The sequence below is a fragment of the Myotis daubentonii genome, chromosome 1, assembly GCF_963259705.1.
Source record: "Myotis daubentonii chromosome 1, mMyoDau2.1, whole genome shotgun sequence".
Taxonomy (NCBI): domain Eukaryota; kingdom Metazoa; phylum Chordata; class Mammalia; order Chiroptera; family Vespertilionidae; genus Myotis; species Myotis daubentonii.
The window spans coordinates 110,029,547-110,053,968 of record NC_081840.1 but is presented as its reverse complement, the minus strand read 5'-3'; the positions used below and the strand labels follow the sequence as shown (position 1 = coordinate 110,053,968).

At 53.5% G+C, this 24,422-nt stretch overlaps 1 protein-coding gene across 1 annotated transcript; it reads left to right on the top strand.

Annotated features, from left to right (window-relative positions):
• The first annotated feature begins 796 nt into the window (after positions 1-796).
• Positions 797-23,697, top strand: LOXL1 (lysyl oxidase like 1). Its single transcript, XM_059657497.1, has 7 exons — positions 797-2,267; positions 14,900-15,008; positions 18,199-18,336; positions 18,819-18,975; positions 19,563-19,658; positions 21,278-21,393; positions 23,357-23,697. The coding sequence occupies exons 1-7, from the start codon at positions 1,136-1,138 to the stop codon at positions 23,361-23,363; spliced, it is 1,755 nt and encodes a 584-aa protein (XP_059513480.1). The 5' UTR covers positions 797-1,135; the 3' UTR covers positions 23,364-23,697.
• The last annotated feature ends 725 nt before the right edge of the window (positions 23,698-24,422 follow it).

Here is a 24,422-nt window from a genome sequence, read left to right as displayed (position 1 = left end):
AAATAGATACAGAGGCAGAGCTGCCTCGAACAGACTGTCAAACTACAGCGGGAAGGCCGGGGAGGGTGGGCAGTAAGAGATCAACTGAAGGACTTGTATGCATGCATATAAGCATGACCAATGGACACAAGAAACTGGGGGGTAGGGGAAGCCGGGAGAATGTCAAGCGGGGGGGGGGGGGGGGGGAAGGAGACATATGTAATACTCTTTGGAATACTTTAAGCATTAAAACAAAATTTAAAAAGCACACAACAAAAAACAGGGATATAGGCCCATTCTATAGACCAGGAGGGTAAGAAAGAAAAAGCTGAGCTCCAATCCCTTTGTATTCAGGCCGCAGGCGCCCTGAATTAGAGGGTGGTTCAGCTAGGGTTCAGCATCTCCCCCAAAAGACCCATCAACAAGGAGGGTGTCTCTTAGCTTTGGGGAAGAGAATGGGAGCCCAGGGATCCTAGTGAGTGGCTAGAGTTAACAGGAGTCAGGGGCTCTTTCAAGCCCACACAAGAAGCAGTAAGTTGGAGGCAGGGAGTCTGTGTCCAAAGCAGAGTGCTGCGGACCCTTCAGCCCGGTTCTGCCTGCCTGGGCCCCACTTGCCAGGCCTGAGTCCCCAGAGGCCCCCTCCTACTCAGGCTTCATTCCCTTCCTCAGAGGCAGGTCTGTGGCTTGGCTGGGAGCTCCAGGGACTGAGGGAGCACAGCAGCTGTGGGACGGCCCACATAGCTAAAAGCCGGCGGGCCATAGGGCCCTGCGGAGGAGACCCCAGCAGGCGGACCAGGCTGTCCAAAACCTCCTAACACTCCCAGCCTGTTGCTTATTCATTCAGAGTGGGAAAGCGCCAGCCCCAAGGCCAGCCAGTGCAGGGCTGCCCACGTAAGGCCCCCAGGCGGTCCTGCCCGGTGCCCTGCAGAGAGCCTCGCGCAGCCTTGGGCACCGCCCCTGCCCTGCCCTGACCCCTTGGCCTCGAAATGCTGTCATCGGAGGAGCCGTCCCGCTCGGACCAAGGCCAGGATGGACAAAGCTAGAGCTGCGGCAGGCAAGGAGCCATCCTGTCCTCGAGGCCGTGGGAAGGGAAGCACGCACAGGGGGCCACTCCTGAGAGCCTCTCAGTCCAGCGGGCCTCTGCAGAGGGGCCACCATGGCGCTGGCCCCAGCCGGCTTGCAGGTGGGGACCCTGGTGTGGGGCGCCTGCCTCTGCATCCTGGTGCACGGGCAACAGGCCCAGCCAGGGCAGGGCGCGGACCCGGGGCGCTGGCGGCAGCTGATCCAGTGGGAGAACAACGGGCAGGTGTACAGCCTGCTCAACTCGGGCTCCGAGTACGTGCCCGCGGGAGCTCCGCGCGCCGAGAGTAGCTCCCGGGTGCTGCTGGCGGGCGCCCCCCAGACCCCGCGGCGGCGCAGCCAGGGCGGCCCCCGGCGGCGACAGGCCCCGTCTCTGCCCCTGCCCGGGCGCGTGGGCTCGGACACCGTGCGCGGCCAGGCGCGGCACCCTTTCGGCTTCGGCCAGGTGCCGGACAACTGGCGCGAGGTGGCCGTCGGGGACAGCACGGGCATGGCCCGGGCTCGCACCTCGGTCTCCCAGCACGGGGGCTCCGCCTCGGCCTCGGCCTTCGCCAGCACGTACCGCCAGCCGGCCTCCTTCCCGCAGCCGTTCCCCTACCCGCAGGCGCCCTTCGTCAGCCAGTACGAGACCTACGACCCGGCGGCGCGGACCTACGAGCAGGGCTACGTGTACTACCGCGGGGCGGGCGGCGGCGCGGGCGCCGGGGCGGCGGCCGTGGCCTCGGCGGGGGTGGTCTACCCGTTCCAGCCGCGGGCGCGCTACGAGGAGTTCGGCGGCGGCGGCGGCGGCGGCGGCGAGGAGCAGCCCGAGTACTCGCCGCAGGGCTTCTACCCGGCCCCCGAGAGGCCCTACGCGCCGCCGCCCGCCGACGGCCTAGACCGCCGCTACTCGCACAGCCTGTACCACGAGGGCGCCGCGGGCCCCGAGCAGGCCCACCCCGACCCCGGCCCCGACGCCGCGCAGGCCGCCGGCGGCGCCTACGGCGGCGACTCCGCCCTGGGCTGGTACCCGCCCTATGCCAACCTGCCTGCTGAGGCCTACGTCCCTCCGAGGGCCGTGGAGCCGCAGCCCCCGTTCCGCGTGCTGGAGCCGCCCTACCTGCCGGTGCGCAGCTCCGACGCGCCCCCGCCGGTGGCGGAGCGCAGCGGCTCGCAGCAGGGCCGCCTCAGCGTGGGCAGCGTGTACCGGCCCACCCAGAACGGCCGCGGTGAGTACGGTCCCCAGTCCCAGGCCCCGCGCTCTGTCCTCCTGGTCCCGGAGGAACCGCTCTGTGCGCCCAGACCCTCGCCGGTCCTTTTTACCAAAGGCCCTCCCTGCGCTAAGCAGGACCCGCCAGGCCCCAATCAACAGCCCCAGTGCATCCCACCTCCCAGCTTCCGCGCGTCCGTGTATCATCAGTGCCAGCATTAGGCCGGCCAGGCCTGGGCTCTGACCTTGGCTTGAGGGGCGGGGGTGGAGGAACTTGTCGGGCGTTGTGAGGAGGCACCTCCCAGACCTGGCTTGAGTCATTTGGGGACAAAGGGAAGGAGCCCTTCTCCCTGCCTCTTCCTCACTCCAATCAGCTGCCCCTATGTCAGCCTCACCGGGTGAAGCAGGGAACAAGAGTGTCCGAAAGGCCCTTGGGGATGCCTCTGGAGGTGTGGCAAGTTCACAGTCAGGGGGCTATGTGAGCTTGGCCCCAATGAACTCCAGGCTAGAGGGGAAGCTCTTGCCCCAGGCAGGAATCCAGACGAGATGAGAGAGGTGCAAAATTGAATAGGCTGCCAAAAACTCAGTAATTGAGATAAGTAATATTTAATGTATTTTTTAGATCAAAATAATGCAAAAAATTCTGTGATGAGGTTTTAAATAGAATCAGTAATGGTGCCATGCCAAGCCAAATTGGAGCCCAAGGCAAACTGAAAAATCAGCAATCCTGATTGTGTCTTTATTTGAAATTTTGATATTTTGTTCATCACAGATTTTTTGCATTGATTTTGACTTTTTAGAATATTGTATCAAATATTGCTTATCTTAGTTACCAAGTATTTTGGCGCCCTCTTAAAGTTTGTACCCCAGGACAGTGCCCCATTCATTCAACTAGCTCATTCTAGTCCTGGCCCTGAGAAAGTCTTAGGAGGCCACTGTGAATGGGCCTCCCTTTGGCTTTTTTTGGGATGGAGGGGTGACGTTATGACCTGGAAAGCCCAAGCCATCTGCACACAAAGACGAAGTGCAGGAGGCAGCCTTCCTTCTTCAGATGGTCAACTCCTCACCTGCTATTAGCAAGTGGACTACTGTGCCGAGGGCCGCTAGTGGTCTGGTCAGAGCTGGCCAGCTATTGGCCCACCCTCTGTCTTAGAATTCCACTTCCTCCTTCTGTTTCTGCAAGTTCAAAATCCACCTTGGTCAAGGTTTTCCATTCAGTCTCCAGTGCATGTATGCTCCTGCCATAGCTCTTTCAAGGTGCAATCAGTGCCCTGATTCTCTCTCTGCTCCACAGAAAATCAGCCCACCAGGTGAGGGCTGAGGCCTTCAGGCCCAGGGGCTCAGGTGCTGCACCCTCAGCCTTTTCTCTGCTGCCTCTGTCAGCACAGGGACTGCTGCCTTGTCTTCAGCCATAGTGACCTTGGGTGAGAGGCTGCTGCTGAGGCAGGGGTTCAGGTAAGGGCAGTGCTTCTGTCTCCCTAGGGGCTGCTGGAACCCAAGGCTATAGTTCTTGAGAGGAGTGTCCCCACGGGTAGCACCACTCCCTCACATCCAAGGCATAGCACTCGAGTTGGGTGCTGATTCCCAGTTTGAGAATCTGCAGGAGCTGAAAAAGGACCGAGATGGAGGGCCCTCTGTGATGTGATGTATCTTCATGGTCCTCACTGGGACTTACAGCACCTGTGCATCAGCTGTTCCTATAGCTCCTTGGAGGAGAGGATATTTTGCCTAGAAGGTGCTAAGTTTTTGTGGTGGCTTTTCTTAGAATGGAAGACCACAGAGTGGGACTCAGCCAAAGGCACCCCACCTCTGGGCAGAGGAGAAAACCAAAGCCTCAAGTTCCACAGCACTGCTGGCAGTCAGGCCTGGGGATGCTCCAAGCCAGTGGGTATTCTAGGCCCCTTTTTGGCCTGTCAGTTTTTAAGGTTCAGAAGGGGACCTGCCAGGGCAAGGCCATGTCTGGAGTGGAGGCACTTGTTGCTTAGCAGGGCCTCTGGCCATTGCCCCTGAGCTCCACAGTTCATTTGAATTAAAGACATTTCTCTCCTGAAGGTAGTATGCTGGAGGCCAGGTAGAGTGTGCTGGTATACACCAAATTTAGGCCCTGCCCTGGGAAGCACAGAAAAGAGGGCATCTCAGTACTGTGATTGGGCAAGCATCGGGGGATGGTCTATGGGAGGTCAGAGGAGGAGTCTCCAAAATCAGGGCCTGGGGACTCAGGCAGGACTTCCCAGGAGGACGTGCCCAAGCATTGTTGCAAAGGATGGCCATCAGCACCCTCCCCTGGTCATGAAGGGGATGGTGTGCGGGGTGGGATTGTGTGGAATGCAGGCTAGTTTGAGGCTCAGAGAGGGAACACTACTTTCTCTCCTTTTATTGGTCCCCCCTCCTTATTCTGCTAGGCCAGGACCATGGAAAATCCCGGTTCAGGGAAGGCCAAGTCTTGTTCTTTAACTCAGACCTCCAGGCTTGGTGTGGGAGTCCAGGGCAGATTCTCCAAAGCTGACCTCATTCCTCCTGGCCACACAGCCAGGGGGCTGAGGCCCAGTGCTGGCAGCCTGAGTGTGTGGGTGTGGATGTATCCTCACAACACTAAACACATGTGCGCACCACCCTCGTCCCTCTATCTGGGTGGTTTCCAAGTGCCTGTCCAGACCCAGTTTCTTCCCGGGGTGCCTCGATCCTCTCCCTCTCACCCTGGGCAGGGGTATCCAAGAATACCTGACTCTAAAATGTGTAACTGGAGAGAAGACTAGGAAACAGAGGCTCAGAGAGGGTAACTTACTTTTCCTGGCTGTCCACAATCCATGAGAGGCCTGGAGGGTGGCCACCTGCTTCCTAGGCCCGGCTGTGTCCCCTTTGCTATGTCTCTCCTCCCACAGCCAGGCCCGTTCTCTCTGGGCCTCCTTGCCCCCTTTCCTGCCTCCCCACAGCCTCGTCTTCTCTGAGCTGGTGGTCTTAGTGCTGACCCCAGAATACCACAGCTCTTCTCCCAGGGCCTCCCCCTCACACCCCTGGCCTGACTCATCAGCTCCGGCAACCCTATCAAAGTAACATGGAGCAGGCAGTCTGGGCCATCCTCCCAGGACATCTCTCATGGCTTCACCAGCCTAGCCTGGCAGAGGTTCTCCAGCCCTGCCTTCACACGGCCAATCAGAGGTTAAGAGAGAGCTATGGTTGCCTCCTCCCTAATCCCCTGATCGCCTGATCCCTGCCTCTCCCTCACCAGTCCATCCTGCACATGGGGCAGATAAACCCTTGCATTGCTGACCATGTTACGCTCCTGCTCAAGAAGGTCCTATGGCTCCCAAAGCCTTCAGGACAGAATTTGATGCCTTGGCCTGTGGCTCCAGGACCTTGAGGTACCTCCTTCCTTTAACCTCCTCCTCCTCCCCTTCTCAAGCCTCTGCAGCCCCCATGGGAACTCTGCTGCAGCTAGGCCTAGAGGTTTCCTCCACCTGCACACCCAGGTATTTCTGGGGTACTCACTCTCCATCCAGTGCCCCTCACTCAAGAGACCATACATGGTCCCTTAGTCCCTGACAGCAGCCCTGGCTCCCTACTCACATCCCTACTGCCTTCCCCTCCAAGTCACCTACCCACCTTCTTAGGACTTGGAATAGATGCAGAGAAGGACAGAAACAGTCTCCCCCAGTAAGCATCCAGAGTCCCAACGGCAGAGACGATGGTAACAACTTAGCCATTTGCTGAAGAACACCTCCTGAACTTAGTGGTTTAAATGTTTACTTTCATTCATCCTTGCAGCCTCCCAGAGAGGTGAAGATTATGGTCCTCTGGTACAGCTGAGAAAGCTGAGACTTAGGGAGTCTCACTGCTAGATGCAACTGAGCCTGTCTTCTCTGCATTGCACAGAGAGGACCCAGGTGGACCAATACTCCACCTGCAAACTGGGCAGGCAGTGCAAAAGCCTGGGTTTCCTCCACCAACTTCCCCTCTCTGGGCCTATTCCCCTAGTTGCAGCAGGGGCGGGTGGCGGGGGGGGGGGTTATTGACACTAGCATCTATTGGCATCTATATATATATAAGGCTAATATGCAATGTGTCCTTATGGGAGTTCAACCGCAAGAATGGGAGTTCTATTGCTCGCTATGATGTGCGCTGACCACCAGGGGGTGGTGTGGAATGAAGGAAGGCCCCAGCCAGCATTCGGAAGGCCCTGATCTGCCCTGATCACTGGCCAGGCCTAGGGACCCTACCCATGCATGAATTTCGTGCACCAGGCCTCTAGTTTTACATATCACCCCTCTTAACTCCTGCAGCAATAATGAGCCAGGTACTGTCATTCATCCCATTTCATAGATAAGGTGACAGGCTCATTTGCTAATTGTCACACAGCCTCTTAGTAGTGAAACCAGGATTTGAGTCTGTATGACTTCTCCATTCTGAGTTCTTAATATCACATATTATTACTTTTTAAAATTTTGTATATTCTTGCTTACCTTGCACACTTCATTTATTTGGTCAATCAACAGATATTTGTCAACTCTGTTCCAGGCGGTGGTGGTGACAGGATGATCTGGAACAATGAGTGCACAAGGCTTTGGAAGTGAAGAGTCCCTCAGCAGTGTGATGTTAAATCCTTGTCATCCTCACTCCAGACTTAGACCTTTATTTAACAAACACTCATCTAGTGCTTCCGTAGTGCCTAACCCTGTCCTGGGTGCTTTATAATTAAAGTAACTTAATCCTCATAACAACCCAAGGTGTTGTTATTCCCCATTTTTCCAATGAGGAAACTCAGGCCCTTAGAGGTTGACTTGCCCACGGTCATATAACTGGTGACTAGTGGAGCCAGAATCCCAGCTGAGCACCCCTTCCTCCTTCCCTGAAGTTGTCTCAGTGCTTCTTCAGAAAGAAATGGAGTTTTCAGGCGAAGGAAGCTGTCATAAAGGGTCAGGTGGGTTGTGGAGACAGGAACCTGGTTCTTCCTCCTAATTCCCTGTTTGACAGTCAAATGCCACTAGTGTGGGAACAAACAAGTGGTGTCCTGGCAGCCTCATCTCAGGCAGATTTCCTCCCTCCTCTCTACTTATCCATTTGCAGGGTCATAGCCTCTCTCCCCTGCAAGAAGAGATAACTCCTAGTTTAAATACTAATAGCAGCTGATATTTATTGAACACTTACCAGGTACCAGACACTATGCCAAGTAGTTATTTTTATTTTCTCATTTAACTCCCCCAGCAACCTTGTGAAATAGATAGCATTATCACCCCCATTTTACAGACCAGAAAACTGAGGCTAGAGAAGTTCAGTAACTTATCCAAGGTCTCAGAGCTCATCAGTGGCCAAGCTTGGGCCCAGGCTGACTCTCTACCCCACTGAACTGCCCCTCAGGGAAGGCTGTGTCTTCGTGTTCATTGTTTCTCCCTGGAACAATGTCTGGACCCCCTGAAAAACCAAATTTGGAGTTTTGCCTCGAATCCACAAGTGTCACAGAGCCTTTTTGGGGTGGTGGCCAAGCAGGGTGGAGAGTCATTAGGACCCACAGGCACCAGGCTACTGCCACACTTGACCTGGGAGTTCTGGCCTTGTCCCCCTCCTCCCTCTCTCTAACTCTAGGGGCCCCTATTTCAGTGTCCTCTCAGCTCTGAAGGGGCACCCCTCCCCAATAGTCCCAACCTGAGTTCACCCCACTCCTGTCCAAGCCAAGAACACATGGAAAACTCTTCAGGGCAGTGGCTGAAATGGCAGGAGAGGACGAGGGGGGAGAGCTGGAGACGGGAGGTCGGCCCAGGCAGCCCACAGCTGCTTCCAATTCCCATGCAGGCATTCCTGCCGGGCAGCTGCGGGCAGGGCTCCGGAAGAAGGCTGAAAGGAGAGGTTGGGTCTTGTCCTCCACTCCGCCCTGACCTAATGGCCTCCTTGCCACAGGCAGCTGGACCCAGAGGGCCTTTTTTTTTTCTGGATTCAGGATTACAGGGCTAGAATTGGGCCATGGTTCCTCTCCCCCTTGCTGATGGCACCAGAAATCAGGAATTTCAGTATCATCTGGAAATGGATGATACTGGTGTGAGAACACCAGAGCAGAAGGAATTTCGGTGGGGGAGGTGCAGCTTGAGAGGCCTGCGCCATCAAAGCCTCAGGAGATAATCCACCCTTCTTCCTGCTTGTGAGCCAATTGGTAGGTACTGTGTCCTTTTTCAAAAGAAAGGACTTTTGGAGTCAATCCCAGCCTTTGGTTAATAATAAAGTCTGTGCTCACACGGGCAGATGCCACCAGACCCTTTGTAGGGTGCAGGTATTTGTGCACATGCCCACCAAGGATGTACAGGTACCAGGCCATAAGCTGAGTGCAGGGAACTCAGGGGTGTCCCACACTCATCCCTGTCCTTACCAAGGTCATAGCCTGGCAGCAAGAAACCAGGCACACAGGATGCAGTGGCGCAAGCCCACCTCCATCTTGCCTGTTTCTCAATTTCCCAGACCCACTGTGCACTGAGACCTGAGCCCACAGCTGGGCTGCAGGCAAAGCAGAGCCCCTCCCACCCCCAGGTGCTCTCATCTGGATGATCATTTCATGAGGACATTCAGCTATTTAACATTATTTGTGCCTTATTATGTTCTGGGCAGTGGTCTAGGGCTGGGTATTCACTAAAGAAAAGAAAGAGACAAAATTTTTGCCCATGTGAATCTTGTATTTTCATGCATAAACATAATAAATAGCTAAATAACAGAAGGTGGTAAATACTATGGAAAAAATATAGTTATGTAAGGGAGGTCTGGAGTGTGGGCAGGGGGAGGCAGGTTGCAACGGTGGTCAGAGTAGGCCTCATAAAGGTGCCATTTGAGCAGAGACATGGAGGGGAATGAGTGAGCTATGCAGCTGTCTGTGGGAAGAGCATTCCAGATAGAGGAAACAGCCAGTACTAAGACCATGAGGCAGGAGTTCCCTGGGGTTTTTAAGTGTGTGCCAGTGTGGTTAGAACAGAGTGGAATGGGAATGGGAGCATAATAGGAGACAGGCCAGAGAGGTAACAGGCTCAGACCATGGAAGACCCTTCATGCATCGGGAAGCTATTGCAGGGTTTGAGCTGAGCAGTGACATTGGAACAGAGGCCCTGCCTGCTATGCTGGGAATGGACAACGGGAAGGTAGGCCAGAGACAGAGGTGGCTAGTACAGAAATCCAGGCAGAGATGATGGCAGCTGGGCAGGGTGGCAGCAAAGGAGGTGGTAGGAAGTCAGATTTGGGATGTATTTTGGAGATAGAGCTGATGGGATTTCCTGATGGACTAGATGTAGGGTGTGAGAGAAAGAAAGGAGTCAGGCAAAACATGAAAGTATTGGCCTGTGCAGCTGAAAGAATGAAGTTGTTAGAAGCTGAGATGGGAAGATTGTGCTGAGTGTTTGTAAGAAAGGTAAAAAGTTCAGGTCACTGTGAAGGATCCAGGGGCAGAGAGGGAACTCAGGGGACTGAAGCACCCAGGAAGACTTCTGGAGGTGGGGTCAGAAGCACTGAGCAGGACCCACAAAAATTGGAGGGCAGTGAGGTATGTGAGAAGGAGGCTGAAGGCTTGGGGTAGGTAACTGACCTCTCTAAGGTTAGCCTCCTCCCAGCTCAGCCCCTATCTGCTTCCTGGGCAGTTTGCTCAATTGAACAAACACTGACAGATCCCCTTCTCTGAGTTGGGCCTGCTGCACAGAGTGAGGTTGTCACTGCTACTAGACTGTGTCTCCCAGTTGGGTAGGGGCAGCAGATGTGTGCTGGGAGGGGGGTTGGGGTAGTGGCAAAGGGATGGTCAAGACTGACAAGGTAGGCTTTGGCCTAAAGACTGTGAGGTCAGAGCTGGGGTGTGTGTGTGTGTGTGTGCATGCAGTAGGGAATTCCATGGCAAGGGCAGTATATGTCAGAGGCCAGGGCAGAAAAGGTCAGTTATGCTAAGTAGATGTCTACTGGTCCTTAGGGTTAAGAGAGGATCTAGAAGGTCAGGTGGAGTGAGGCCAGACCACCCTGAGAAGTTTGAGCTTGATTCTGTAGGCAATGGGGAAGCACTGAAAATTCTGGGCCTGACTTTATGGCATCACAGCTCCTTTGCCTGGGCTACAATTGCCCCTTCATGGTGGGGCACAGTGGACCATGCAACCACCTTGCCTAGTGTGGCACTGCCAGGCTCGTGCTGACAATTTAATGTTCTCATTACTGATGATAATTTCATAGGACACAGCTGCCAGCTCCCACCCCAGAGGCCCTCTCGGCTCATCTTTATTCAAAGCTGTGCTCTGTGAGCATTCTGCTCTCCTACCTCGGGGCTCCTCTGGAGTCTGGCTGCATGAGCCACAACATCCGCTGCACACATATTTCACAGCCCACTGCCCCGTTCCTGCTGGACATTGTTTATCCTCCAGCTGGGGCTCAGGGGATTATCCTCCAGCCGGGGCTCAGGCTATTTGGCATTTCCATCTCTTTCATCTGCTTCTTGTGAGGACAGATTTCCAAGGAGACAAGGTTTATGTAACCCATAGAAAGGGGGAAGTCAGCAGGGAAATAGGTGAGGTGTGGGGAAGCAGCAGGAATGTAACCACAGGCCCTCTGTTCTGGGCAGCCTCCACGAACCACTGAGCAAGAGAGAACAGATCTTTCCTGAGCAAGGATTTAGGTCAGACGTGGGAGAATCTCTTGGCTGTTAATGAGTCGTCCGTAGAGGTCATGAGAGGTTTAGACTCTTGCCCAAGGCTGGGGAGTAGACTGAATAGATCCTGAAAAGTATTTTAATCTCCAAGTGTTTATGGAGCTATCAAATTATGCTCAAGGACCACATAGTCCAATCTCCCCATTGTCCATCCGAGGGAACTGAGCCTATGAAAAGGGAAGGGACCTGGACAATGAGGGACTGGGGCAGGCTAGTGCTGAGCACATTGTGAAGGGGCGGTGGATGCCCGCAGAGGAGGCTCTAGGGACAGAGCCAGAATGCAAAAGCTGGCCCTTGTCCTTGGCTCTGTCTTCACTGCCCTGTAGGGTCTAATGGGCCCTCCTAGGCTGAAGGGCTTCCCAGACCAGCAGCTGCCTCTGGAATGGCCTTGGGACCCAATTCAATTACATCCAGCCCCTCCCTTGCCAAGCAGCCTGGCTTTGACCATCCCAGGGGCCTTTGCTGCTCTTTGACTCAATGTTCCCCACCCTAGGCTAGGCTCTAAGCAGCCTGAATTCCTAAGTGCATGACCCCATGGTCAGCATGGAAGAGTGCCCACAGGGGCCCAGCCCAGGTTTCCAGGCCATGAGTAGAATAGAAGACAATTAGATCTGAAGAAACAGAGGCAGACAGGCCTGAAGCAGGCCCAAGCCTGCCAGGATCACACAGAACATCTGTGACAGAGGAGGGTAGAAGCCAGGCTCTTGTCTACCTCCTGGGAGCAGAGGGCCAGATGCTGATGATACCCAGGGTCTCCCTGGGTAGCCTGAGCAAGACCATTCTTTGGGTGGTTAGCCCCATCCTGTGGGTCTATCCCATGATACCATCTAGATTGGCCATGGGGCGGGGGATGCATACTGCAGAGTCCTATTTGACAATGATAAGAAGTGAACTAGATAGATCTTAAAAGTTTGCATTGGCTGAAAACTCAAGAATCAGAATGAGATGATAAGACAATATCAATTATATGCTTTAAGAATACATAAAAACTCCAGATTTTCTAAAGACACAAATGTTCAAGGACATATCTAAGGGTCAGGGGTGAGAATGAAGGTTAAAATTTTTTAGTACAATTATCACTGGGCCTTGCATAGACCAGTGATAATGGTTAGTTTTCTCTGAAATGAGAATTATGATTAATTCCATTTTCTGCACTTATAAAAACAGGAGTGTCCACAAAAAGTTCTCATTGGAACCCACTTAATAGAGTCTCCAGTGCCACATCCAAGGGCTGGATTACTCCATACGTTCTGAATAAGAGATCCCAACCCCTCCTCAAATTCATAGCTTGACTGTGGTGATATTTACATTTGTCAAAACTTGTCAGACTGTACAAGTTTTGACAAATGTAAAATTTGTACATTTGAATGTGTGTAGGTTAAATTTCAAAAGTGTTCATTTTTATTTTTTAAAAAAGAAGAAGAAGAAGAAGAAGAATGACAAGAGGAGTTCTGGGAGGGATTTAGGACCCAGGATCTCCTGAAGCTGCCCTGAACCCCTGTGTGACTGTGATAAATTCATTGCCTTTTCTGAGCCTCAGTTCCCTCCAGCACCTCTGTGTGCCCTGGTTTCTTGTAGGGGACAGGGTGAGGAGCATGCCTGTGGATGATGGAACAGTAAAGTATAGTGGGCTCTCTGCATCTGGAGATGGAGAAGTGGAAAATAAGAGGGCTGACTAAGGGACTTGAGCATCTGCAGATTTCGGTATCCTTGGGGGTGGTCCTGGAACAAATCCTCCTTGGATACTGAGGGATGACTTTATTACTCTGCTAATCATTAAAGAAGCTTACCTGACAGAGGCCCTTGGGATGGGCAGTCCATCAACCCCAGCAACATGGGGATAGGAATGTGGGGTGGGAGGTAGGTCTTCCCTGCCAATGGAAGCAGGAGGCACCCGCCTGAAGCTGAGATTTCTCAACAATAAAAGGAAGATCATCTATGGCCAAGGTCAGGGCTCAGATTGTAACCAGCAGCTCAGAGGTGTCTGCCCACATGTAGTACTAAACTGCCTTCCCCCACCACACACACACACACACACACACACACACACACACACACACTTACCCCAGCCATGGCTCTGGAGGTTATTTTAAAAACCTGACAACACTCAGCTACAATAAAAAGGATTGATGATGTCAAAGCAACTCCTTTTAAGGTGTGGTTTTTGTTTTGTTTGTTTTTTAAGTACCACGCTTTAGTCTACAATCTGGAGACAAACAGCAATGAGTCTGAGATTCTGAGTTGTTGATAGGTATCAGACCTCAGTGTGTGGTTAGGATTAGGGCTCAATAAAGGACAAGGGTCGGACAAGAGTCAGAGGTCTGTAATGGCACTAACCCTCATTGGCCCTAAATACCCCTGGCCTCTTACTCAACAGGCTCTTTTAACTTCCCTGGACTGCACAGCTGGCTCATGGACTGGCCTAGAGAGGAAGGACCAGGCCAGAAAAGCTTTGTGGAGCCATCTGTGCAGTGTTTATTGAAACCGAGCCTGCGATGGGGGAGGCAGCTTCTGGGGCCAAATGCTGGATCTCATGAGGGCTCAAGCCCGGCTGACCACCCCCACATGTTGCTGAAGGGTAGGGGGTGATTCCTGTTTTCCTCACCTCTGCCCCAGAAGGTTTTAGGAACCAGTGTGTGAGAACCAGCTGGACACCAAGGTATCCCCTTGCTTTGAAGGCCTGAGGAGCCCTTGGAAAATGACTGCGGGCATTCCTGGGGCCTTGAGTAATGGGACCTAGGCTGGCCAAGATGGCTCCATCAGCCAGGAGCCACCTCATCCTCACCCACCCCAGTGCTCCGAGATTTCTCTTCATTCCAAGTAGGTGAGGTCACACTGGCTGCCCGGACCCGTTCCCCACATGAGGCTAGGGCCCCAGGTTGAGCAGGGGTACAGTCTAGGAGCGCAGGGGACATTGAGGGATGGTTTGTAGGCAGACACCTCTGTGAAAGGCTTAGAAGCCAGAGTGCCCTCTTCTGCCTCATTTTCTGGACCTAAAGGCTGACAAGAGAGTATTGGCAGCCAGAAGAGGGAGCTGGAAGCCTGTACACAGGACAGAGTCCCCCTGCCTTGCTTGTCTCCCAAGAGCAGAGGGCTTGAAAGAAGCTAGGAGGAGCTTACAGTCTTGTTTCATCTTTATCTGCCTCAGTGGGAATAACTTATTCTTGGGGAGGGTTAAGGAGGAAGGAAGGTCGGATGGACCGATCCTGGCATATCCTGAGATCAAGTGATCATGGGCTAGAGAAGACTCCATACTTCCCCTGAGCCCTTCAGGGGAGGAAGCCAGGTGCCCTCAGGTTGGAGGCCAGAAGCTGCAGACGGGAGGGTGGGGTGGTCCTGTCTGGGGGAAGATGACTGGAAGAAAGGAATAGGGCTGGGTGTCCAGGCTGAGAACCCTGCCTAGTCAGCAGCCTGCTCTGCAGATACATTTTCCTTCTAGTCCATCCCTTCCTGCCCACCCCTACTTCTGCCAGTCAACATTCACCTGGCTCTTCCCACAAGCCTGCTGGGACTCACTTGGGGCCAAAAGCCCAGAGCTATCTTGGTGGTTTATGAAAAAAGCCAGGCAAGAGGAGCAGAGGGTGTCTGGAGGCTGATGCAGAGGCCTGGGGAATAAGGACATGGAGGAAGGTGTCTCTGTCAGGAAATTACTTGGTTCATGCAGTCTTGCCTCTAAGTCTTGTCCATGCTGTTCCCCCTAACCAAGAATACCCTTCCCTCTTCTCTGGCTCTCCACATTCTGCCCTGTCTCCTAGCTCTTACTTATGTCCCAGCTCTGCTAGCAGGTGTCAGCACTCCCACACCTGAACTTAGGGAGAAGGGCTCACATCCCACACCTAGCTCAGGCTGGGAGGCTTCCTGAATGACAGCCTGTGTAGAGGAAGAAGAATGGCAAAGGGTATTTGGGGCTGGGGAGTTCTCTGGGCATTAACCATGGCCAGCCTGACTCTCAATGTCATGCTCTTCCTCCCTCCTCCCTTTCTCCCACTGCTCATTCCCAGGTCTCCCTGACTTGGTCCCAGACCCCAACTATGTGCAAGCGTCCACCTATGTCCAGAGAGCCCACCTATACTCCCTGCGCTGTGCAGCAGAGGAGAAGTGCTTGGCCAGGTAAGGAGCTGAGGATGAAGCTTGGAGCATTGGGACAGTCCCTAGGAGTCGCCCAGAACCCACTTGCATGCCAGGCTGCCAATGTCCAAGTGTCAGACTGGCCAAGTGCCTGAGCCTCTCAGGACCTGGCCCTCGTCATCTATGAGCTTTGCCTGCTGCAAGGGAGTCAGGAGGGGAAAGGAACAAACTTTTATCCAGCAATTGTCACTATACAAAGAAGCTTCCTTTTACTGTGGCTTTTAATTTTCACATCAGCCCTGAAGGTGCGTGTTGAGCAGGGCAGGAAACTGAGGTGCAGTGACAGGAACTAAAACTTTTCTTCTCCAAGCTGCCTTATGAGAAGCTTCCTGTGGAGGGCCCAAGTTCCAGTGCTTCTACGAGGACCTGGGAAGTCCTCAGGGAGACCCAGGACCTGGGTTACAGTAGGGACAGTGGGCATGGGTGACAAAGAGGCCTCAATTATGTGTGGCACCAGAAAAGGGAGAGACCAGTTTACATGACCCCAAAGGTTAGCCCAGCCAACTCTCCATTATTCCTAGGTAATTCTGCTTCCTACAGAGCTAGCTTCTAACTTTATAAACAGTGAATATTTTGTTCAAATTTGTATGCCTTGGGGTTACCTCCTTGTGCTAAATGACTAGTTCAATATTACATTGACTTACTTCTTTTGTTGACATTTCTCTATTCTGGAAGCACCTAGTTTTCTTAATTACCTGCTTTGTTTAGACACTTGAACTCTTTATTTACTTGTATTTTATTTATTTTTTTTTTTAGTATCTGGAAAGCCCTTTGGAATCTAAACATTTTCTCATTTATGGAACTTCTAGTCCACTGCCACTCAGAGTAGCTGATCACAACTATTATCTCTGTAACAATATAAGGAGATTACACCAGGATGCAGCTCAACTCACTGCTTCCTTCATCAAGAAAATCTGGTTTCAAAAAAGGAACTCTCAGCTTAACTAAACATTGTGATTAGTAATGTAGTTGATTTACATGCTGGTGCAAGTTCCTTATCTCATTACAGACTGGCAACAAAGAGTGTGTGAACTAGCAACAATCCTGGGACCACACCTTGAGTACCACTCAGTTGTCCATGGAAAGAGAACACAGTGATGATGCTCCTGCTATGGTTCCTTCAGCAGTGAGGAATTCAGCCTCCATGGCAATCCATTAAGGCTGAGTTTTGAGTTTGAGTCAAAACCCAACTATCACTCCATCTTTGCTGGGGCCCAACCCCAGCAGGTCCAGGGGTTAGTTAAGGGGTTTTATTCCCTCCCTAACTTCAGGGGAAAATCCCTACCTGGGGAAACAACCTTTCTCAGAGAGGTGACCTTGGTTAAAACACATAGTGCCAAGAAAGTGAGCAAACATATTAAGAACAGTATACCATATATGCCAGGTCCCTTGAAACAGCATGGATGGACCGGCTCCCGGCACATCTTCATTGGAGCATCCTGTGTGTCCAGACCTGAGCTCCTGGATGGGCTGGGAAGGAGGCAACCGGGCACAGTCCTGGGGGCAATGTCCTGGTCCTGCCCAAGAGACATGCCCCAAGGACAGAACCAGGCAACTGGGAGAGGGAGGAGAGCTAGCATGAGTAGTGTGCAAGCTGGAGCTAGCTGTGTGAGGTCGGCAAGGGCCGAGGCATCAGAGGAAGCTGGGTGCGGAGTACAGACCTAGAAAACCAGACAAAACTGAAGCCCTGGAGCACAGGGCACTCAGATGTCATCGGAGTGTGGGCTGCAGGCCGGGTGATGCCAGAGCACAGATGGCCAGCGGGGCCCAAACAAGGGAAGGGACTTGTTCCAAGTCTCACCACAAGTTTGTAGCCAAGCTGGGCCTAGAACCTTGATGGTTTCCCATAGTGTGCTGAGCGAAACAGAAGGACACAGCAGGGGGAAGGAGGATATCTGTTCCAACCCAGACACAGATGGATTTCAAGCCTCCTCCAGACAAGGCCTTACTTATGTCCTGGCAGAGAGGAGCCTGCAGTGCCTGTTGTCCAGACATCCTCTCAGACAGAGCTAATTCCCACCAATGGCCACCTTCTGCCTCTGGACTTAGGGCCCAGACCTTAATGAGCGCCAGCGAAGTGCTCCTCAGGACAGCCAGGACAGCCATCTCAGTTGGGAATTGGGGGTCAGTAAGTGAGTTGGGAGCAGGCAGACTACACCAGAGCCATACCTCCTGAACAGAAAAGGGTAGGTCACTGAAGCCATACAAATAGGTAGAGGTGACCTAGTGACATGGACCTGGCTTGGGGAGTGTGTGGATCACTGTTAGAGCTCACAAGCAGTCAAATTTCTTTAAGTGGAGCAATCAGAGCAGAATTCCTTAGGGAGGGGAATTGAGTTGGCCTAGGAGGCTGAATGAGTTCTTGATCAAGCAAACAGCATGGGCGAAAGTATAGATTAGCAAAAGAATTAAGCCTGTTTGAGAAACAGTGTTTGAAGCTGGAACCAGTGGGTGTGGGGAATGGAAGACAGGACTAAGAGAGTGAATAGGCTTTGACATTGAAGAGCCTGCGCCTGATTCTTAGGACCACACCCAAGATGTGACACACTTTAGTCAACAATTAGGGCTCTGTCCAGAGGAGGGGCAGAATCTTTCAGAATCTCCTGGATAGGCCCATTTTTATTGTTTTTTAAAAATATGTTTTTATTGATTTCAGAGAGAGGAAAGGAGAGGGAGAGAGACATAGAAACATCAATGATGAGAGAGAATCATTGATCCGCTGCTTCCTGGGGATCGAGCCTGCACTCCAGGCTGGTGTCCTGACTGGGAAACCAACCACTGATCTGGTGCATGGGATGACACTCAACCAACTGAGCCATACTGGCTGGGCAAGATCGGCCTATTTTTTAAAAAGACCTCTAAAGATTTCTATATGACCCCTCCCCCCACCCCCCCCCCCACCCCGCCACACACACACACACACACACACACACACACACACACACACACGCGCGCGCGCGCGCTTTCCCCGGCTGAGACTCTCCTGCAGGCACCAGGGACCCTCAGAGGCTGTGTCAGACCAGAGGCTGTCAGTCTTTTGGAGAGAGGGGAGAGGGCTGAGCCTTCCTGCAGTGCAGGGTCAGATATCAAGATCTTCAGGGCAAGTTGGCTGGTTTTGGGTTTGGGTGCCCTGGTTCCCAGTCCTATTCCCGTCTTCCCACCTGTCCTGCAGCACAGCCTATGCCCCGGAGGCCACTGACTACGACGTGCGGGTGCTACTGCGCTTCCCCCAGCGGGTGAAGAACCAGGGCACAGCGGATTTCCTCCCGAACCGGCCGAAGCACACCTGGGAGTGGCACAGCTGCCACCAGTGAGTGGGGCTGTGGCCTCTCCCACCCCTCCTCTGGGCTGGAGGACTTGCCCCACCTCCCTCATCCGTTAGTGCTGGGGGAGGGGAGGTGCTGGTAGGAGGGACCGTGAGGTGTTGCCTGCCCAGGATCCAGCACTGGGGCAAGTTTCTCAAAGGAGCCTAACGAAAGCTGCGCTGGAAGAGGGGTCATGGACGAACCCGCCTTGAAGGGATGGAAATGGCTACAATGAAGGGCATTTGCCAAGGGAGTGCAGGTAGCTGGCCCAAAGGAAGTGAGGAGTCCTGAAGGGGCGCTCTCCTAGGGTGACCTGGCTAGTTGGGGACAGGAGAGGTGCTGCCCTGTGGACACAGGAGAGCAGGAGCCCAGACTGGCCAAGAAGCTGTGTCACAGCAGGGTCACTTGGGCCCATCTCAGGAGGGGAATGGGATGGGAAGCACCAGGGTGACTAGGCCTTCTCTGTTCTCCTGTCCTGTGCCTCCAGACATTACCACAGCATGGACGAGTTCAGCCACTATGACCTGTTGGATGCAGCCACAGGCATGAAGGTAGCCGAGGGCCACAAGGCCAGCTTCTGCCTGGAGGACAGCACCTGCGACTTCGGCAACCTCAAGCGCTACGCATGCACCTCACACACACAGGTTGTGCTAGGGTGCAGGGAATAGGGTGCAGGATGCAGCCGTACCCTGGGAGCTGGAGGAGCAGACAGTGATGCAGCCTGGGCCAAGCTGAAGGACCAGTGCCAAGGCCCCTGGCCACTCTGCTCAACAGAATGGGGGTCTTCTTACCAGTCCTTGGGCCACCACAGGGCCCCTTGGGGACTCGTCCCCCCTCCCCCAACCAGACCCCTTCCTACATCATTCCCAGGGTGTCTACTCATGGAAAGAATGGAACATTCCAACAGAGTCGGATGGCATGATGTTCCAGTTGCCTATTTGTCTACCCAGCCCTATCTTTCTGTCTGTCTGCCCAAACACCACAAAGTGCCCATCCATCCTCCATCCATGCCCTTCTTCATTTGATCCCTGTAATCTGGTGCTTATATTTATTATCTCTCTGGTCCATCTGCCCTGTGGGTTTAAGGAGGAGCAGACCCACTCTGAGCAGTTGCCCTAGACCAAGGTCAGGGCAAAGCACAAAGGAAGGAGGGCCCTGGCTGCTGGAGTGGTCATGAGGGCCTCTGAGGAGTATATAGCACCTCACCCTCTACTCTTGTCCCTGTTCTCAGGGCCTGAGCCCAGGCTGCTATGACACTTACAACGCAGACATCGACTGCCAGTGGATTGACATAACTGATGTGCAACCCGGCAACTACATCCTCAAGGTGGGCCTCCCAGCCTGGAGCACCGCCTCCAGCAGCCTGCCGCTCACATCAGTGTCGCCACCTCTGAGATCTGCTTAAGCTTTTGGGCATGTTCCCCTCTTCCCAGCAGCTGAGCAGAGGCGGCGTCTTGGGGCATCTGGCAGAGGTCTGCCCTTCCCACCTGAAGGTCGCAGCCTGGGGCAGATACAGCCTCTTTCCATAAAGACACTGAGGACTCCTGGGCCAGGTGTGGCGGTGTTAGGTGATGACTCTGTCTTCCCTAAGCAAAAGGGGACTTGGAGAGCCTGTGGCCCACCCCCCTGTTTGTGGGCAGTGAAGGCCATCTGGAAGAGGACACCACTCTCTGAGAGAGACCTTCAGCTCCTCACAGTGACCCTGCAAAGCCAGAGGCTCCTGTGATCGAGTCCTTCCAGCCTAAACACCACCTCCAATGCTCGCCCCAGTGCCCCTTCCCTTGGTGGGGGCAGGTAGGAAAGCACATTGAAGACACACTGCCCGGTGTGGTATATCCCTGTGCAGGCTGTGCAGGACCGAGCCGTCATGACCTCACCTGGGGAAGGCAATCTCAGCCTCCCTTCACACAGGTGTGCCGTAAAGGTGGGAGTCATTGTGCCCGGTCCCCCGAACCCACTGTTCCACACCGAAGTCCAGAGAAGGAGGAGCAGTGAAGACCGGCTTGGGCAGTGGCTTTAACTTGCATGAAGATGGCTGCTGGGGGCCGCAGTCAGAACATAGCAGCCCGCCCTCAGTGCCTCTCAGGAGGCTCCTTGGGCCTCTCTTCACCTCACCCAAGGGCCAGGGTTTTCAAGGGCATTCTGTCCTTCCTTCCTTCATCCACTCATCAAACATGTGCAAAGGCCCCTCTGAACTCTGGGAACTGGGGATTCAACCCACATAAGCAATGCACGGTTCCCACCCTTAAGGATGTATAAGGACTTAAAAGTAACATCTTTCCACCTGACTTACATGTTCTGCTGTATTTGCTGGATGCAGCCTACCCCAGGGAACCTCCCCACCCCACAATAATCCAACATTTGAAAGGCTTCCTTGTGTCTGGACAGCGCTTCTTCAAAAAAAAAAAGGACAGGTTATGCTTGGGCCATCATCTCAGTGAGTGTTAGGCTCCAGGGCAGGGGATGCCACCTGGCATCTGACAAGCCTTCAACAGGTTATGTAGACGGGCATGTGTGGTGAAAGGCTGAGAGCCTCGGAGTCAGGAGACCAAGCATGGGATCCCTGCTTGGCCCCTCACTGCCTGCTGTGTTCCTGGTGGCAGTGACTCAACCTCTCTGACCCCGAATGTGGGGCCAACCTGGCCTGAGCTGTGGCTCTGGGGAAGCTTCCCATCTTCTGAGAAGGGAGATCTGATGTGTCCTTTGGCTATGACTGTCTCTTCTCTCCTCCCTCTGTCTCTCTGCATCTCCCCATGTTCCTCCATCAGTGTATTTCTGTCTCTATGTCTCCACTTCCCTGTCTTCCTCTCTTTGTCCCGTGTGTGTGTGTGTGTGTGTGTGTGTGTGTGTGTGTGTGTGTGTGTGTCTGCCTCTCCACCACCTTCCCTGATGACCAAGTGAAGCACAGCCCCCGACCAGACTCCTTTTCTCTGTTCCCTCCTTCAGGTGCACGTGAACCCTAAGTACATTGTTTTGGAGTCTGACTTCACCAACAATGTGGTGAGATGCAACATCCACTATACAGGTCGCTATGTTTCTACGACAAACTGCAAAATTGTCCAGTAAGTGCTCTCCCCCCCCCCTCCCCGCCCCAGCCCCTTTCATACCTGGGGAGCAGGCTGGCCACACAAAACACACAAGATACCTGCACTTTGAGTCACCTTGATGGCCAAACACAGCTGCAGTTGGGCCCAGCCTACAGGCTGAACAGAAGGAGCCTGTCCATGCCAGCCCCAAGCTGAGTGCCGTGGTGGGGCTCCGGCTGCAGGGTTGATCTGCGGTGCGGCTCTCTGAGATTTCTCCAGTGGGAACCAGCAGGAGGCAGCTGTGCTGGGTGGACATGCACAGGCTCTGTAATCCCGCTTCTGCGACTTCCTGGCTCTGTGACGTTGGACAGTTCACCTCACCTCTCTGAGCTACTTTTTCAACTAGGATATAAAACAGGCATTTTTTATCTCCCACATGGGCTTCTAAGGAATATTTAAAGGCCTTAGGTCTGTGTGTTTGAGAACCTTTCACAGTAGCACTTAATGAATGGTAACTGTGATCATTAGTGTCCTTATCAAGTAGATCGAATTAAACAGTCCTAGATTAGAAGTGATTCTGGTTGGAATGAACCATCATCAATCTCTGGGCCCCACCGTCGAGTTGATAAGCTCTGGCTCCCCTGCTCCCCTGGGCCTGCGGCCCTTCCCTCTGAGCCCTGCACCTAAATGCTTGGAGAGGCTCCGGTCTGGTTAGTGTCTCTGTGACACTAACCTCGGCCAGGTGCTGGCCCAGCGCACTGGAAGCTGGAAGAAGCCTTCCCACCTGTGGGTTTCAATCTTGTTTCTGAAGAGGAAAAAAGGCTTAAAAAAGTGTACTGAGGTAAAAAGAAAGTATTTCTCTGCCTAGAAAACGATCTGGGCATGGCTCAGTGGTTGAGCATCAACCTAGGAACCAGGAGGTCAGGGTTCAATTCCCGTCAGGGCACATGCCCAGGTTGTGGGCTTGATCCCCTGTGGAGGGCGTGCAGGAAGCAGCTGATCAATGATGTTTCTCTCTCATCAATGCTTCTATCTCTCTATCCCTTTTCCTTCCCCTCTCTCTAAAAAAGTCAATAAAAACATATTTTTAAAGGAAGGAAGGAGAAAGAGAGAAAGAACAAAAGAAAAAGGAAGGAAGGAAGGAAGGAAGGAAGGAAGGAAGGAAGGAAGGAAGGAAGGAAGGAAGGAAGGAAGGAGGGAGGGAGGGAGGGAGGGAAGGAAGGAAGGAAGGAAGGAAGGAAGGAAGGAAGGAAGGAAGGACAATCTGGGATGCCCTGGCCGGTGTGCTAAATGGTTAGAGCACCAGCAGAACACTGGCCGTGCACCATAGAGTCTTGGGTTCCCAGTCAAGAGCACATACCTGGGTTGTGTACCTGGGTTGCAGGTTCATTCCTGGCCCTCTCTCAGGGCCCTGCAGGAGGCAACCAATTGATGTGTCTCACATCAATGTTTCTCTCTCTCCCGCCCTCCCTTTCTCCTTCCCACTCTTTCTGAAAAGCAATAGAAAAAATATCCCCTGGTGAGGCTTAACAACAAAAGAAAGAAGAAAGAAAGAAAGAAAGAAAGAAAGAAAGAAAGAAAGAAAGAAAGAAAGAAAGAAAGAAAGAAAGAAAGAAAGAAAGAAAGAAAGGAAGGAGAGAGGGAGGGAGGGAGGGAGGGAGGGAGGGAGGGAGGAAGGAAGGAAGGAAGGAAGGAAGGAAGGAAGGAAGGAAGGAAGGAAGGAAGGAAGGAAGGAAGGAAACTATCTGGGGCCAGGGCATGGGGAAGGGGGGTGCTGAGACCCTGTCCTGGGTGGGAGTCCATGAAAGTCTTCTTGGACCTGGGCTGAGGGGCCCCTCTCCCCAAGCCCAGATTACTGAGGGGAACAAAGCCTGTGCCTGCCCTTCCACATGGGATCTGGGCTGTGGAGGGAAGCCTTTGGCAGGGTTGGCAGTGGGGGCTTTGCCGACAGTGGAGTGAGAGGCCCTACCCAGAAACCTGCCTCTCTTTCTCTCCTTAGATCCTGATCTCCAAGAAGGTGGACAAACTGCCAACCTCCCCGCTTCCCAAAGCAGGTCCTGCTTACCAGGCAGCCTCCCACGAGGACACACCTGGTCCAAGGGGTGCAACCCCATCCACCCACAGGCAGGGGCAGCTGAACACAGGGGCATCCCTCTCTGCCGGCCTCAGGGAGTGAACCTGGACCGAAACCACAGGGATACCGGGTGCCAGGCCCAATTTCATACTTAAGTTTTCACTACAACATTATTTTGTTGGTTGTTGGTTTTTATTTTTTATATTTTGACCATACCACAGAGCAAGATTGCCCAGACTTGGGCTGAATAAAACAAGGTTTTTCTACTCTGTGGCTCTGCTTGTGCCTGCCGCTGGGCTGGCCAAAGAGAGCTAGGGTGGGCTCAGGGGACAACATGGGACTTGCTCTTTCTCCTCGCAGAATTCAGAAAGAGCAGCCACTACCCATCAGGACTACAGCTTGATCAAGAGGGCATCAAGCCCGCTGTGGAAACTTTGAGAGGTTCACCCCAAGGCCAAGTCCTCTGTGTAGGAAGAGGATCCCCCTGCGGGTGGGGTCAGTGCTCAGTCTCCCACTCCTTCCCCACCTGCCCCCTGCCTCATTCAACCAGCCACTTATTCACATGCTGAGCGCCTACCGAAAGCTGGGGCTATGCTTAGGCTAAGCACACACTGGAGAACCAGACACAATTCCTGCTGTTAGAGTTCATAGGAATGGAGACGAGAGCACACCACACCTACTGAGACAACTCCTGGGGGGAAGGTGGAGTCTTCACATGGGAGGTGGTCTCCCCAGGAAGGGAAGGGACAGGGGTATACTGGGCAGAGGCTGATGGAGGCGGGAGGCAGAGGTGCAGGGAAGCCCTTGACTGCTGCAGCCCTTCCTCTCCAGCCTTGTCTGTGGTCTTCCTGCGGTCCTGGGCACTGGGTCATGGTGTGCCTCTCCTCCTCCTTCCCCTCCCACCAGCCCTCAGGATGCCTCTGCACCCACCTGCCCGCTGCCAGCTCCCTATCTCCCCAGGGGAGGAACTAGTGAAAAAAGGGCAGAGACA

Coding starts and splice junctions, on each gene's coding strand:
- LOXL1 (XM_059657497.1), top strand. CDS start 1,136: ATGGCGCTGGCCCCAGCCGGCTTGCAGGTGGGGACCCTGGTGTGGGGC. Junction 15,009..18,198: donor GAGGAGAAGTGCTTGGCCAG/GTAAGGAGCTGA, acceptor CCTGTCCTGCAG/CACAGCCTATGCCCCGGAGG. Junction 18,976..19,562: donor CATGCACCTCACACACACAG/GTTGTGCTAGGG, acceptor CCCTGTTCTCAG/GGCCTGAGCCCAGGCTGCTA.